A 13165-nucleotide genomic window follows, 5' to 3' on the forward strand; every position below is an offset into this window, starting at 1 on the left:
GTGGTTATCTGAGAGTGATGGGGACGAATATAATATTTGTGGGTATACACTGTATAGGAAAGACAGGCAGGACAGAAGAGGAGGAGGGGTAGCGCTATACATAAGAAACAGTCTTGAAGCCCAGGTGTTAAACCTGGACAAAGAAAATAAAACCGAATCAATATGGGTCAGAATAACAGACAAAAATTCAAAAGGCATAATAATAGGAGCATGCTATAGACCGCCAGATTCAGACGGTGAGCACAATAATCTGTTATACAATGACATTAGAAATGTGTGTAGCAAAGGAGAAGCCATACTAATGGGGGATTTCAACTTCCCCCAAATAAAATGGGAAAACCCGGTGGGTAGCGCGAAGGATGAAATAGAAATGGTGGAAATGACAAATGACTGCTTCCTAACACAATTTGTGAAGGCACCCACTAGAGGGGAGGCATGCCTTGATTTAGTCTTTTCAAATAACGAAGATAGAATAACTAAAACAGAGGTCAGAGAACCACTGGCAAACTCAGACCATAACATGGTCTCATTTGAAGTGTTTTTTAAATCCCCAAAAGTAAAGACTAAAGTTAAGGTTTACAATTTTAGAAAAGCAAACTATGAAGGCATGAAACAGAGACTAACAGAAGTAGATTGGAGTAAAATAGAGAAAACACCCACAGAAGAAGGATGGTTGTTCTTCAAAAATGTAGTACTAGAGGCGCAAAACAATTACATCCCTAAAGTAGACAAATCTAAATGTAAAACTAAATTGCCAAAATGGTTTAATAGATCAATTAAAAAAAATATTCAGCGAAAAAAGGCACTTTACAGAGCATTAAAAAAGGACCAAAAAGAAAGTACGCAGAAAGAGTACACGGAACTGCAAACGCAAGTCAAAAAGGAAGTTAGAAAGGCCAAGAGAGAAATAGAAATGAACATTGCTAAGGGAGCTAAAACCAATTCCAAAATGTTTTTCCAATATTACAACAGCAAGAGAACATTCAAAGAGGAGATTAAATGTTTAAGAGATACAAATGGCAAAATCGTAGAGGAAGAAAAAAAAAATAGCAAATATATTAAATGATTACTTTTCACAAGTTTTTACAAAGGAAGATACTGACAACATGCCCCACATGTCATCCAGTTCCTATCCAGTTTTAAATAACTTTAGCATAACTGAGGCAGAAGTGTTAAAGGGACTAGGAGCTCTTAAAATAAACAAATCCCCTGGGCCGGATGAGATCCTCCCAGTAGTACTCAAAGAAATGAAAGAAGTAATTTACAAACCGCTAACCAAGATCATGCAGCAGTCTCTTGACACAGGGGTGGTACCGACAGACTGGAAAATTGCAAACGTAATACCGATCCACAAAAAGGGAAACAAAACTGAACCAGGTAACTACAGACCAGTAAGCCTGACTTCTATTATATGCAAACTTATGGAAACTATAATAAGATCCAAAATGGAAAATTACCTATATGGTAACAGGGTACTGGGAGACAGTCAACATGGTTTTAGGAAAGGGAGATCGTGCCTAACTAACTTGCTTGATTTTTTTGAGGATGCAACATCGATAATGGATAATTGCAAAGCATATGACATGGTTTATTTAGATTTCCAGAAAGCTTTTGACAAAGTCCCGCACAAAAGATTAATTCTCAAACTGAACGCAGTTGGGATTCAAGGAAACACATGTACATGGATTAGGGAGTGGTTAACATGTAGAAAACAGAAAGTACTGATTAGAGGAAAAACCTCAGAATGGAGTGTGGTAACCAGCGGTGTACCACAGGGATCAGTATTAGGTCCTCTGCTATTCCTAATCTACATTAATGATTTAGATTCTGGTATAGTAAGCAAACTTGTTAAATTTGCAGACGACACAAAAGTAGGAGGAGTGGCAAACACTGTTGCAGCAGCAAAGGTCATTCAAAATGATCTAGACAAGATTCAGAACTGGGCAGACACATGGCAAATGACATTTAATAGAGAAAAGTGTAAGGTACTGCACGCAGGAAATAAAAATGTACATTATAAATATCATATGGGAGATACTGAAATTGGAGAAGGAATCTATGAAAAAGGCCTAGGAGTTTTTGTTGACTCAGAAATGTCTTCATCTAGGCAATGTGGGGAAGCTATAAAAAAGGCTAACAAGATGCTCGGATACATTGTGAAAAGTGTTGAATTTAAATCAAGGGAAGTAATGTTAAAACTGTACAATGCACTTGTAAGACCTCATCTTGAATATTGTGTGCAGTTCTGGTCACCTCGCTATAAAAAAGATATTGCTGCTCTAGAAAGAGTGCAAAGAAGAGCGACCAGAATTATTTCGGGCTTAAAAGGCATGTCATATGCAGACAGGCTAAAAGAATTGAATCTGTTCAGTCTTGAACAAAGAAGACTACGTGGCGACCTAATTCAAGCATTCAAAATTCTAAAAGGTATTGACAGTGTCGACCCAAGGGACTTTTTCAGCCTGAAAAAAGAAACAAGGACCAGGGGTCACAAATGGAGTTTAGAAAAAGGGGCATTCAGAACAGAAAATAGGAGACACTTTTTTACACAGAGAATTGTGAGGGTCTGGAATCAACTCCCCAGTAATGTTGTTGAAGCTGACACCCTGGGATCCTTCAAGAAGCTGCTTGATGAGATTTTGGGATCAATAAGCTACTAACAACCAAACGAGCAAGATGGGCCGAATGGCCTCCTCTCGTTTGTAAACTTTCTTATGTTCTTATGTTCTTATGATAAAATAACAAAGGCAATCTTAAAATATTGCTCTTTGTAGTTGTGCTATGTGTTAGTTAAGCCTTTAAGCTAGTTGAAAGCTGTACTAGAAAGACTTTGTTATAATGAAGGGAAGCATGCAGTAAAGAGCAGATGAAAGGAGGCAATGTAACTACAGATGTGTCGAATAACTCATATTTAGCCTTCACCTATGGACCATCAGTGGAACTGAACCTCATGGAAAAAGAAAAGGGGTTGACTTGATCGACCAATACCCTGATGAGCTACAGCTGGATTTTTAGAGCATTTTACAGCACTAGCGAATTCCCTTGAATTGTTTCCCTTAGTTTTCCCAGGGTAACTACGGATAGGGATTGCAAGCCAGAGAGATTCCCGTATGCTGTGGGTTATTCCTGTGTGGCGTCGGTTGATCAGATCCATCCCGCAGTTTATCCCCAGTCATAATCTTCCGGGATCCACTGATACATTACGATCTGTTTCAGCTTATCCCGGCGAGCTATACTGAAGTTATGGATGTGACTGTATTGTAACATGGTCCACGGATGGACACAAGACTGCATAGCAGTTTGATTAATTCCTGGTTTGACTTAATACAAGTTTAATAAAACACACCTGAGCTTGTTACTATACACTGTGGCTAATTGAGCTCATATTAAAACCTGGAATGGGTGAAACTGCTCTGCAATTGGAGTCTTATTTCCACCCCTGTGGTCAATCAACCTACCGACGCAGCCCCACAATGACACGTTCCTTTTTGTGTTTTCCAGATCCTGTGCTTGATGCTGGAATACAACATTATTGAGAACAATGACACACAGCTGCAGATCATCTCAACGCTGGAGAGCACGGAGGTGGGGAAGAGGATGTACGAGCAGCTGTGCGACCGCCAGAGAGAACTCAAGGAGCTGGTAAAGAAAAACTCAGCCTCCACTCTGTATCTTTAAGACTAACGTTAAGATAAAATAAAAGAAACATAAGGGGAGAACGAACCGATTTTAAGACGTTACGTTACCTGTCATTTCCTCCATTTTTAAATGTTTCCTTTTTGTTTCCCCACAGCAAAGGAAGGGTGGTCCCACAAGGCTTACTCTGCCAACCAAGTCAACTGTAAGTATTTCACCCTTTTAACTTTAGGTAACAATTTAGGGTAGCTAACAATAGCTGGCACACGTTTTTCTTATCTGTTGATGAGGCTTTCTCAACCGTTATCCCACAGTGCTGACTATCATCTATTAAGAAATGTTGTGTTATAGTGTCTGACAGTGTACTCAAAGTACCATATCTCCTAAAGGTGGTTTGGGAAATATTTTCACCTTAACAGATATTTTCTTTCAATGTATTTATAGTGTATTTAGTTATATTAATAAGCAGGACAATGAATCGTAAATGGGAGGGATAAACACTAAATAAACAATGAATGTTGAGGGGTGTTTAGATCAATAAGAGACCCTTTCTCTTAGTGACAAGGCAATCGCATTGGGTGTGCATATTACAGAGGACTTCAAATGAGTGCTAAGCAATTCTATGTATTTTCCCTGTGTCTCCAGGACGCGGACCTGGCTCGCCTGCTGAGCTCCGGCTCCTTCGGTAACCTGGAGAACCTCAGCCTGGCCTTCACCAATGTCACCAGTGCCTGTGCGGAGCAGCTTATCAAGCTGCCCTCACTCAAACAGCTCAACCTGTGGTCAACCCAGGTCAGGACCCCCCTCTGCTCTCCTGATTCCCCTACCCTGCTGTCTTCCTATCTTCCAAGCCAACTGCATCTCATTTTTCCTACATCGCTGCCCATCATTGTAATCAATAATGAGTTGTAGCCTTAAACTTCAGCTAGCCATAGAAACACTCAATGGAAGAATATACCAAAATAAACTTTTTCAATTCTGTAATGAACATTTCAACTCAAACACAGAGATGCTGATTAAGAGTTCTAGTCAAAAAATTGTATGCTGCTTTTAGTATTGTCACTTAATGATTAAGTGGCTTTAAATGTAGTTTTCTTAGTGTTTATTTTTTATTACTGTCACCTTGTTTGCAGTAATTGTGAGAGGTTTTTATTGCAATTACTGTTTTTAAATTTCACTCGAGTTCAGGATCACTCTTTAGTTCTCTTTAGTATCTTTGCAGAAGCAACAGCTAGCACCATCTAGTGCTCAAGCACTTTAGTTCACTTATCCTATTGTTTCCAGTGTCCATTGCTAAACACTGGAAAGCACTATAAAGACACTTTTTGGCAGATCTAGTCTACATTTACATATAGATAGGCCCTGAATGACTAGTCAAAACAGCTTAACACAGAATGATTGCAAATCAGAAAAAGCTAAAGGTACAGTAACACACTAAGAAAATGTCATTTTAAATGACGTGCTCTTTAAAAGTAGGAAGCAAAACGTGCACACTATATGTAAGATTTAAGAAACAAACACCTTAAATAGCCTCTGATCCCAACACTCCTTAAAGAATAAGCAGCATCAAGTTTTCAAGCTGCGTGTTTTAATGCAACAATTCAAACGCTGTGTTTTTACTGTTTAGAAAGTCTGTTTTAAGGTGTGCTCTTCAGTTCTAGTTGCCTGCCGTAAACATATGTAACATAAGCTAGATCAGCCAAAGTGTTCTTATATTAGTAAGACCCCACTACTGCACAGCTTGCTCCAGTGTCAGATCTATAGACAGGACTGGCTTTTACTTCTACGACAACACTGTGGCTGATCTAGCCGACATACATGAAGAGAACTGAAGAACTGCTCCTGAACTCTGCTAAAAGCACCTTGCAATCGTCACAAAAAAGGGCATAACAAAAGGGTATAATTACATTTGAAATCTCTTACTCGTTTAAAGATCCTCTGTTATGCAGCTTTGTACGATCTTCTCGGTATGTCAGGATTACTCCATTGTTGTTTCATCTGCCTCTGTGTACCATGTACACTTCAATGTACCACAGAATCGTTCTCAAACCCAGTCTTTTGTTACACGCCACCCTTCCAGTTGTATTGCTCTCCCTATCAGATAAGACTCATTCATATATACAGTATCAGTCAAAAGTTTGAGTACACCTGCTTGAAACAAGGTTTTTCATGATTATCTATGCTTTTGACTGTATAAACTTGTCTATAAACACTTAATATTTCATTAGCTGATAACCATAAGTGAATTGCGTTCAAAAATTTTAAAAAAAAACTCTGTCACCAGCAAAGCAACCCCAGACCATGACACTGCCTCCTCCATGCTTGACAGTGCGAACCACACATGCAGAACTCATGAGCTCACCCTCTCTGCATCTTACAAATACTCGGCGGTTGGACCCAAATATTTAAAATTTTGACTCATCGGTCCATAAGACCGACTTCCACTCCTCAAACGTTCAGTTTCTGTGTTTTTTGGCCCAGGCAAGTCTCTTCCTTTTATTCTGCACTTTTAACAATGGTTTCTTTGCTGCAATTCTTCCAGTTAGGCCAGCTTCACACAATTGAACAGTTGATGTTAAAACATCTGTACTTCTAGCAGCATTTAGCTGAGCTTGTATTTCAGGGGCAGTTAATCGCCGGTTTCGCAGACTTGTGACTCGAATTAACTTGTTCTCTGATTCTGAGGTCACGCTTGGCCTGCCTGACCTTGTTCCAGTGCCAGTTTCTTCAAATAGTTTGATGATCTTGGCCACAGCAGTTACAGACACTTGCAAAGTTCTTGAGAGTGTCTTTGTTAGATGTTCTATGAGTACTAGCATGTTACCTAATTAACCTTTTGTCACCAATTATTGTTAACAGGTGAAGGTCCATGATTACTATAAATATAGGTAGCATAGGCACAAGTTTGTCATTCCTGAATGTAAGGGAGCAGAAAATGGCAAAATACGCTCAGTTAAGCAAAGAAAAAAAACTAATTACTTTAAGAAATGAAGGTCAATCTTTAAGACAAATCTCAAGAACTTTGCAAGTGTCTGTAACTGCTGTGGCCAAGATCATCAAACTATTTGAAGAAACTGGCACTGGAACAAGGTCAGGCAGGCCAAGCGTGACCTCAGAATCAGAGAACAAGTTAATTCGAGTCACAAGTCTGCGAAACCGGCGATTAACTGCCCCTGAAATACAAGCTCAGCTAAATGCTGCTAGAAGTACAGATGTTTTAACATCAACTGTTCAGAGATTGTGTGAAGCTGGCCTAACTGGAAGAATTGCAGCAAAGAAACCATTGTTAAGAGTGCAGAATAAGAGGAAGAGACTTGCCTGGGCCAAAAAACACAGAAACTGAACGTTTGAGGAGTGGAAGTCGGTCTTATGGACCGATGAGTCAAAATTTTAAATATTTGGGTCCAACCGCCGAGTATTTGTAAGATGCAGAGAGGGTGAGCTCATGAGTTCTGCATGTGTGGTTCGCACTGTCAAGCATGGAGGAGGCAGTGTCATGGTCTGGGGTTGCTTTGCTGGTGACAGAGTTGGTGATCTTTACCAAGTCCATGGCAAGCTCAACCAGCATGGCTATCGTAGCATACTTCAGAGGCATGCCATTCCATCAGGATTACGACTAGTTGGGCAGTCCTTCATTCTTCAGCAAGATAATGACCCGAAACACACCTCAAAATTGTACAAGAACTATCTGGCGAAGAAGGAAAGTGAAGTACAACTCAATCTAATGACCTGGCCTGCCCAGTCTCCAGACCTCAATCCCACAGAACTTGTGTGGGACGAACTGAACAGAAGAGTCAAAGCAAAGCTACCCACAAGTACCCTACATCTCTGGGAGTTGCTGCAGAAGAGCTGGGAAGACATGTCGGGTGATTTCCTGCTGAAACTTGTTAACCAAATGACTTGTTTGTGAGGCGTTATGAAGGCAAAAAGGGTGGCTATTTTGAGGAATCCAAGATTTAGAGACAATTTTCAATTTTCTTGAACATTGCTTAGATACTCCTCATGTTTTGTTTTGTATATTGTAACACGTGTTTTCATTTTCAAGTATTTACAGAAACATATACGACGTAAAACATTGTCAATTATGAAAAAAAACCTAGTTTCCAGCAAGTGTACTCAAACTTTTGACTGTACATTCACCACCTGCTACAATTCAAACTTTTATTGACCTCGTCTCCTGAGTTGCAGTGCATTCTGTCCTAGCCCTGTGACTGCCTCCCATTGGGCTCTGTTGTCCTTTTCTCCCCCATGAAGACACCGTCAGTTTTAACCACATCTCTGATTACTTCTCCATTGTCGTTTAGTTTGGAGATGCTGGATTGCGGCTCCTCTCTGAGCACCTTACTACTCTGCAAGTTCTCAACCTGTGTGAGACCCCAGTTACTGATGCTGGACTTCTTGCGCTAAGCTGTAAGAAAAAACTTTTTTTTATAAAAATAAATCTAAAATGTATTAAATAGAGAGAGTCCCGCTTTTTTAATATCACTTCAAAGAGATGGAAACTGTGGCCTGTATTTTCCCCAATGGGCAAATCTCAAGTAAATAAGCTCTTAAATGTATTATGTGGGCAATTTGTCCACAGTAGAAGCCTTCAAGCCAGTCTCACTGTACAGCACCTAAATCAGGCATAATCCTCTTATCAAGAGGTTCTTATTAATTCTGATGCATCACTAGTTACTTAATTGCTATTATTTTCAGTTTTGTTGTATGCTAATTGAATTCTTGATTTTCCAGCTATGAAAAGCTTGTGTAGCCTCAACATGAATAGTACTAAATTGTCTGCTGACACATACGAAGATCTCAAGGTAAGAAACCTTTCATAAAAATAAAAAATAAAATCTTATTTTCTAGAATAGGGGTGTCCAATTCTGGCCCTGAGGGTCACTCCTGTTCTAGAACCACAATGCTGTTTTACACACTGCACCATGCTGTCTTTTAATGTCTATATGGGTAGATTTATAGAAGTTGTGCCTTTTATTTTCGCAGGCCAAGTTGCCTAACCTCAAGGAAGTGGATGTTCGTTATACTGAAGCCTGGTGAACTTTCTGCAGAGACGATGAAAGAAAAATAAATCTCTAAAACAAAACCACTTTTTAGTGAGATCTGTTTTTTGTAGAGCAGGAAGTTTGGGTACTGTGAAAGAAGCTCCCTCTGTCCAGCATCCCCCTCATTCCATGACCCATGTTGTGACTGCCGGCCTAGCTCGGCATCCATAGGCATTGCGATTTGAAATAGTGAAAGACTTTTTAGCAGTTAGCGGACCATGTGACGAAAAAGGTAAAAACAATGGAACTGTGGATTTTAATCGCCTTTGTGTTTTAATGATGCTGTATGTATGAAATTTTTGCCGACTTGAAACAGACTATTATTTTTTCTTCAAATGGCTCTGCTTTCTTCTTTTGCTTTATTGAAACAAAGACAAATCCGTAGAGAATGCCATTGGAAAGAAAAAGACCATTCAATGACCCTGAATGCTAGCCTCCGTTTCATAGAGAGGCTTTTTTTGTTTGTTTGTTTTGCTTTGTTTGTTTTTGTACATAACATTATACATAACTCACATATTTAAGAGAATTGTTCACAATGGTCAGGTCTGGGACCTGAATTTTATTTATAAATGGTTTAATTCTTTAATTCTTAATGTTTGTTTGTTTGTTTGTTGGCTATATAGTACTGTAAAAACTAGTTTGCAGGTATCCTAACTGGCTCATTTGTTTTCTCTATTGAAACTTAAGCCCGCAACAACTGCTACATGTATTTTTTTGGTTATGGTTTAAAAAAAAAAAAAAAAAAAAAAGATGTATTATTATTTATAATAATATAATAATATATATAATAATAATAATATAATAATAATAACAATACAATAACAACAATAAACTTTTGTTTTTTTTGGACCTGGTTTGTTTTTTGGTTTTTTTTTTTTGTTATGGGACACGGTCTTTAAATTTTTCTTTTGAAATTTAAAAAGAAAACAAACAAAAAAAACCCTTGTATTCCCACAGATTTTCCTCGGGTTTGTTTAAAAGGAAAAAAACAAGGGTGCTTTTTATAATTTCTCAAAGAACAATTTTGATTTTGTTGCATTTTTAATCTTTGTTTATTATTATTATTATTATTATTATTATTATTATTATTATTAGTGGTAATGTTTTCAGTTCTACACATACATGCACTTTAAAAAAAATGTTCAGATCCATTTTTAAAGTGCACTACTGTTTTTTGGGGGGGGGGGGGGGGGGGGGGGGGGGTGCATGTGCATGTTTAAAGTAGCATGTTTTTTTTTTTTTGTTGTTTTTTTTTAAGAATGGAGAGAGGGGGCAGTATGTTTCAGGTAAGCGTAAACCTAGTTGCAACCTGGCAGCACCAACCACAAGTGTCAACTATCCCATTCTGTCAGGATTTCATAGAAATGCTACTAAAAGGTAAAAAAAAACATTTCAAACCTTTTTTCCATTTCAGCCAGCGATGACAGATAAGCTTTCATTTTTTAATTTTATTACTATTTTAGCATGGTTATTTCAGTGCTACATTATCTTTGAAAAATGGAAAACTGCACCTACCACACACTTTTTTTTGCGGTATTTACTGTATGAACTGTAAAGCAACGTACACACATCAGACAGTACACTACCCATGGGTAGTTGTATGCTGTTTGCATGTAGAGGTCTGTTTTATGAGGTGGTGACATGCTGGGGATTCAGTTAAGCGTGACTCTTAACCCTATAATCGCCAAACCTCTAGCGTGTGCAAGTTTCTGTTTTTAGTATATTGTTTCTCTTTAAACGGTGCAATGTTAATGGAAGCAGTGTGCAAATATTGATGTCTAGGAAACTATTTCCAAAAGGAGGGCCATCTCCTGTTAAATCTCATGTTTTGTTGCTAGGTAGATTACGCGACCCCCCTATACACACACACACACACACACACACACACACACACGCACGACTATATATATATATATATATATATATATATATATATATATATATATATATATATATATATATATATATATATATATATTAATTTCATTGGTTAAGTCTTAATTTGGTTAGAGTGCCAGGTTTTCTCTGCATCAAGACTTGAGCTGCATGATGGTGGAGTAGTGTAAAATGAAAATCAAACTGAAAAAAAAGAATAAATAAATCAATAATTGACACCATTGTTTTCCTCTTCAGCACAGTTGCTTTTGCATTGGTTTACTGTTCTGTAGCTGTTGTAAAAAAAAATTAAATAAAAAAAAAAAATAAGATGTGAAATAATTTTGAGCAAAATAAAATGTAAGTGAATATGTTTCAGCGGTGCAGCTCTGTATTTCTTATATATATAGTGACCATAGACGTGGCTGGTCACAAATGGTAAATATGTGGGTCCTAGCATATTATGGTATACAGGACCAGGGCACTGGAAAGTGCCGGATTGAGCAGGGAAAGGCTGGACTGGTTGACAATAAAAGGAAATTATCTCCTTTATTCAGGGTCGAGCTGGTTTAAAACTGGAAAGTAGCTTAGCTCCCCAGTGTATAAGATAGATACAAGGTGGGGGGGGGGGGTGAAGTCAGATCTCCTAACGGAGATAGATATTGTTTAGGTTTGTTTTGTTTGGTACAAATAAATACAGACACCGTGCTGTTTTATTTCATTTCTGTGGTCCTGTGATTCTATCTTCTTACACCAAAGAAGACAGTGGAAACGGTCCTGCAAGTGGCAGACTTACCCCGGTGTGTTACATATGGTGGAGAATACAGACAGTCCTCTCCACTGATAAAAGAAAGCGCAAACACAGCAACATGGAAGCGGTGGTACAAAGCCTCCTACAAGCGGTGTTGTCTCAGCAAGAGGCAACCCGAGCTCAGCATGAAGCAACCCGGGTGCAGCAGGAGACCAACCGCTTATTTTTGGAGGAGCAAAGAAACACTTCCCAAGCACTGCGACAGGAGGTACATGAGTTGGATTAAAAAATCCTAGATCTCAGTACCAGAGAACCCCCTCACTCCCCACCTATCAGGGCTAAAGTTCATCCAGAAAATGACAGAACAGGATGACGTGGAGGCGTTTATCAAAACTTTTGAACGCATTGCAGAACAGGAAAAGTGGCCACAGGACCAGTGGGCCGGGATTATAGCTCCGTTCTTAGTGGGAGATGCACAGAAGGCATACTAAGATATGGAACCCGAACAAGTGGATGATTTCACCTTATTAAAGCGGAGATCTTGGCCCGGTTCGGAGTGACCTCAGCGGTACGAGCCCAGAGGTTTCATGGGTGGGCTTACCAGTACAACAGAGCACCACGGTCTCATACATCTTGCTAAGAAATGGCTACAGCCCGAGGAGTGTAGCCCGTCTGCTATTGTGGAACGAGTGGTCATGGAGCACTTTCTTCGTGGATTACCCTCCAACATCAGATGATGGGTCGGACAGGGAGATCCGACAGATGCAAACCAGCTTGTTGCGTTGGTGGAGCGATATCTTGCAGCAGGAGACCTTGTGAAACCAATCGGAGAGGACCAGGGCTCCCAGAAGAGAGACACCGCCTATACCGGTAAGACTGTTTCAAGTTAAAGGGGGACAGAAGGGCAGTGGCATGCTGCGAAGGGATTGAACAGTAATAATGAAAAAGCATTCTGGCCGTCAGTCAGAAGGAGGCGCTAGACCAAAATCGGGACTGACACAACCACGTATAATTTGTTTTAAATGTCAAGGTCCAGGTCATATTGCTGCAAATTTTCCATTAAAAGTTGAACCCATGCAATGTAATGTGGGGAAGGGAGACGGCTATGAGGCACTGTATACATGCACAGTGGTGTCTGTGCTGACAGGGGTCAGGTCGGAGGGAAACCCCTGTTGTAGAGTAAACATAGGAGGTAATAACACTATGTAACACAATTTTTGTTCCTGGGTAGTAAGTGTTATTTCCTAATTGCTTATGCCTCAAAAGTATAGAAAATGGCTATTATTCCCCACAAACTGCTTTTGTGACCAGGACAGTGATATTTTTAAATTTACCTATTTCCAATGAGAAAACTGGCAAATGTCTGTCTTTTCGTTCACATAAAGTCAGAAAAAAACAACATATGAATCCAAATTAACATGTATTTATACTAAAGTAATACAAAAATTCCTAGTCTCCCATCATGTTCTCATTATACTGTACTTGGTAGCGGCGTTCAAAGTCCAGTATATAAGAACATAAGAAAGTTTACAAACGAGAGGAGGCCATTCGGCCCATCTTGCTCGTTTGGTTGTTAGTAGCTTATTGATGATAAATCTCATCAAGCAGCTTCTTGAAGGATCCCAGGGTGTCAGCTTCAACAACATTACTGGGGAGTTGATTCCAGACCCTCACAATTCTCTGTGTAAAAAAGTGACTCCTATTTTCTGTTCTGAATGCCCCTTTTTCTAAACTCCATTTGTGACCCCTGGTCCTTGTTTCTTTTTTCAGGCTGAAAAAGTCCCTTGCGTCGACACTGTCAATACCTTTTAGAATTTTGAATGCTTGAATTAGGTCGCCACGTAGTCTTCTTTGTTCA

The 13165-nt window shown here is 39.2% G+C and overlaps 1 protein-coding gene across 3 annotated transcripts in view; it reads left to right on the top strand.

Moving 5' to 3' along the window:
• Positions 1-8794, top strand: part of LOC121296084 (C-Maf-inducing protein) — a 90144-nt gene extending 81350 nt beyond the window's left edge. For all 3 annotated transcript variants that reach the window (XM_041221266.1, XM_041221268.1, XM_041221269.1), the window contains 6 exons: positions 3502-3642; positions 3794-3841; positions 4282-4428; positions 7941-8046; positions 8371-8441; positions 8623-8794. In XM_041221266.1, the coding sequence (XP_041077200.1) occupies positions 3502-3642; positions 3794-3841; positions 4282-4428; positions 7941-8046; positions 8371-8441; positions 8623-8676 (567 nt within the window). In that variant the 3' untranslated portion in view covers positions 8677-8794. The remainder of the gene's footprint in view (positions 1-3501; positions 3643-3793; positions 3842-4281; positions 4429-7940; positions 8047-8370; positions 8442-8622) is intronic.
• The last annotated feature ends 4371 nt before the right edge of the window (positions 8795-13165 follow it).

This window comes from Polyodon spathula, chromosome 21 (assembly GCF_017654505.1).
Source record: "Polyodon spathula isolate WHYD16114869_AA chromosome 21, ASM1765450v1, whole genome shotgun sequence".
Lineage (NCBI taxonomy): Eukaryota > Metazoa > Chordata > Actinopteri > Acipenseriformes > Polyodontidae > Polyodon > Polyodon spathula.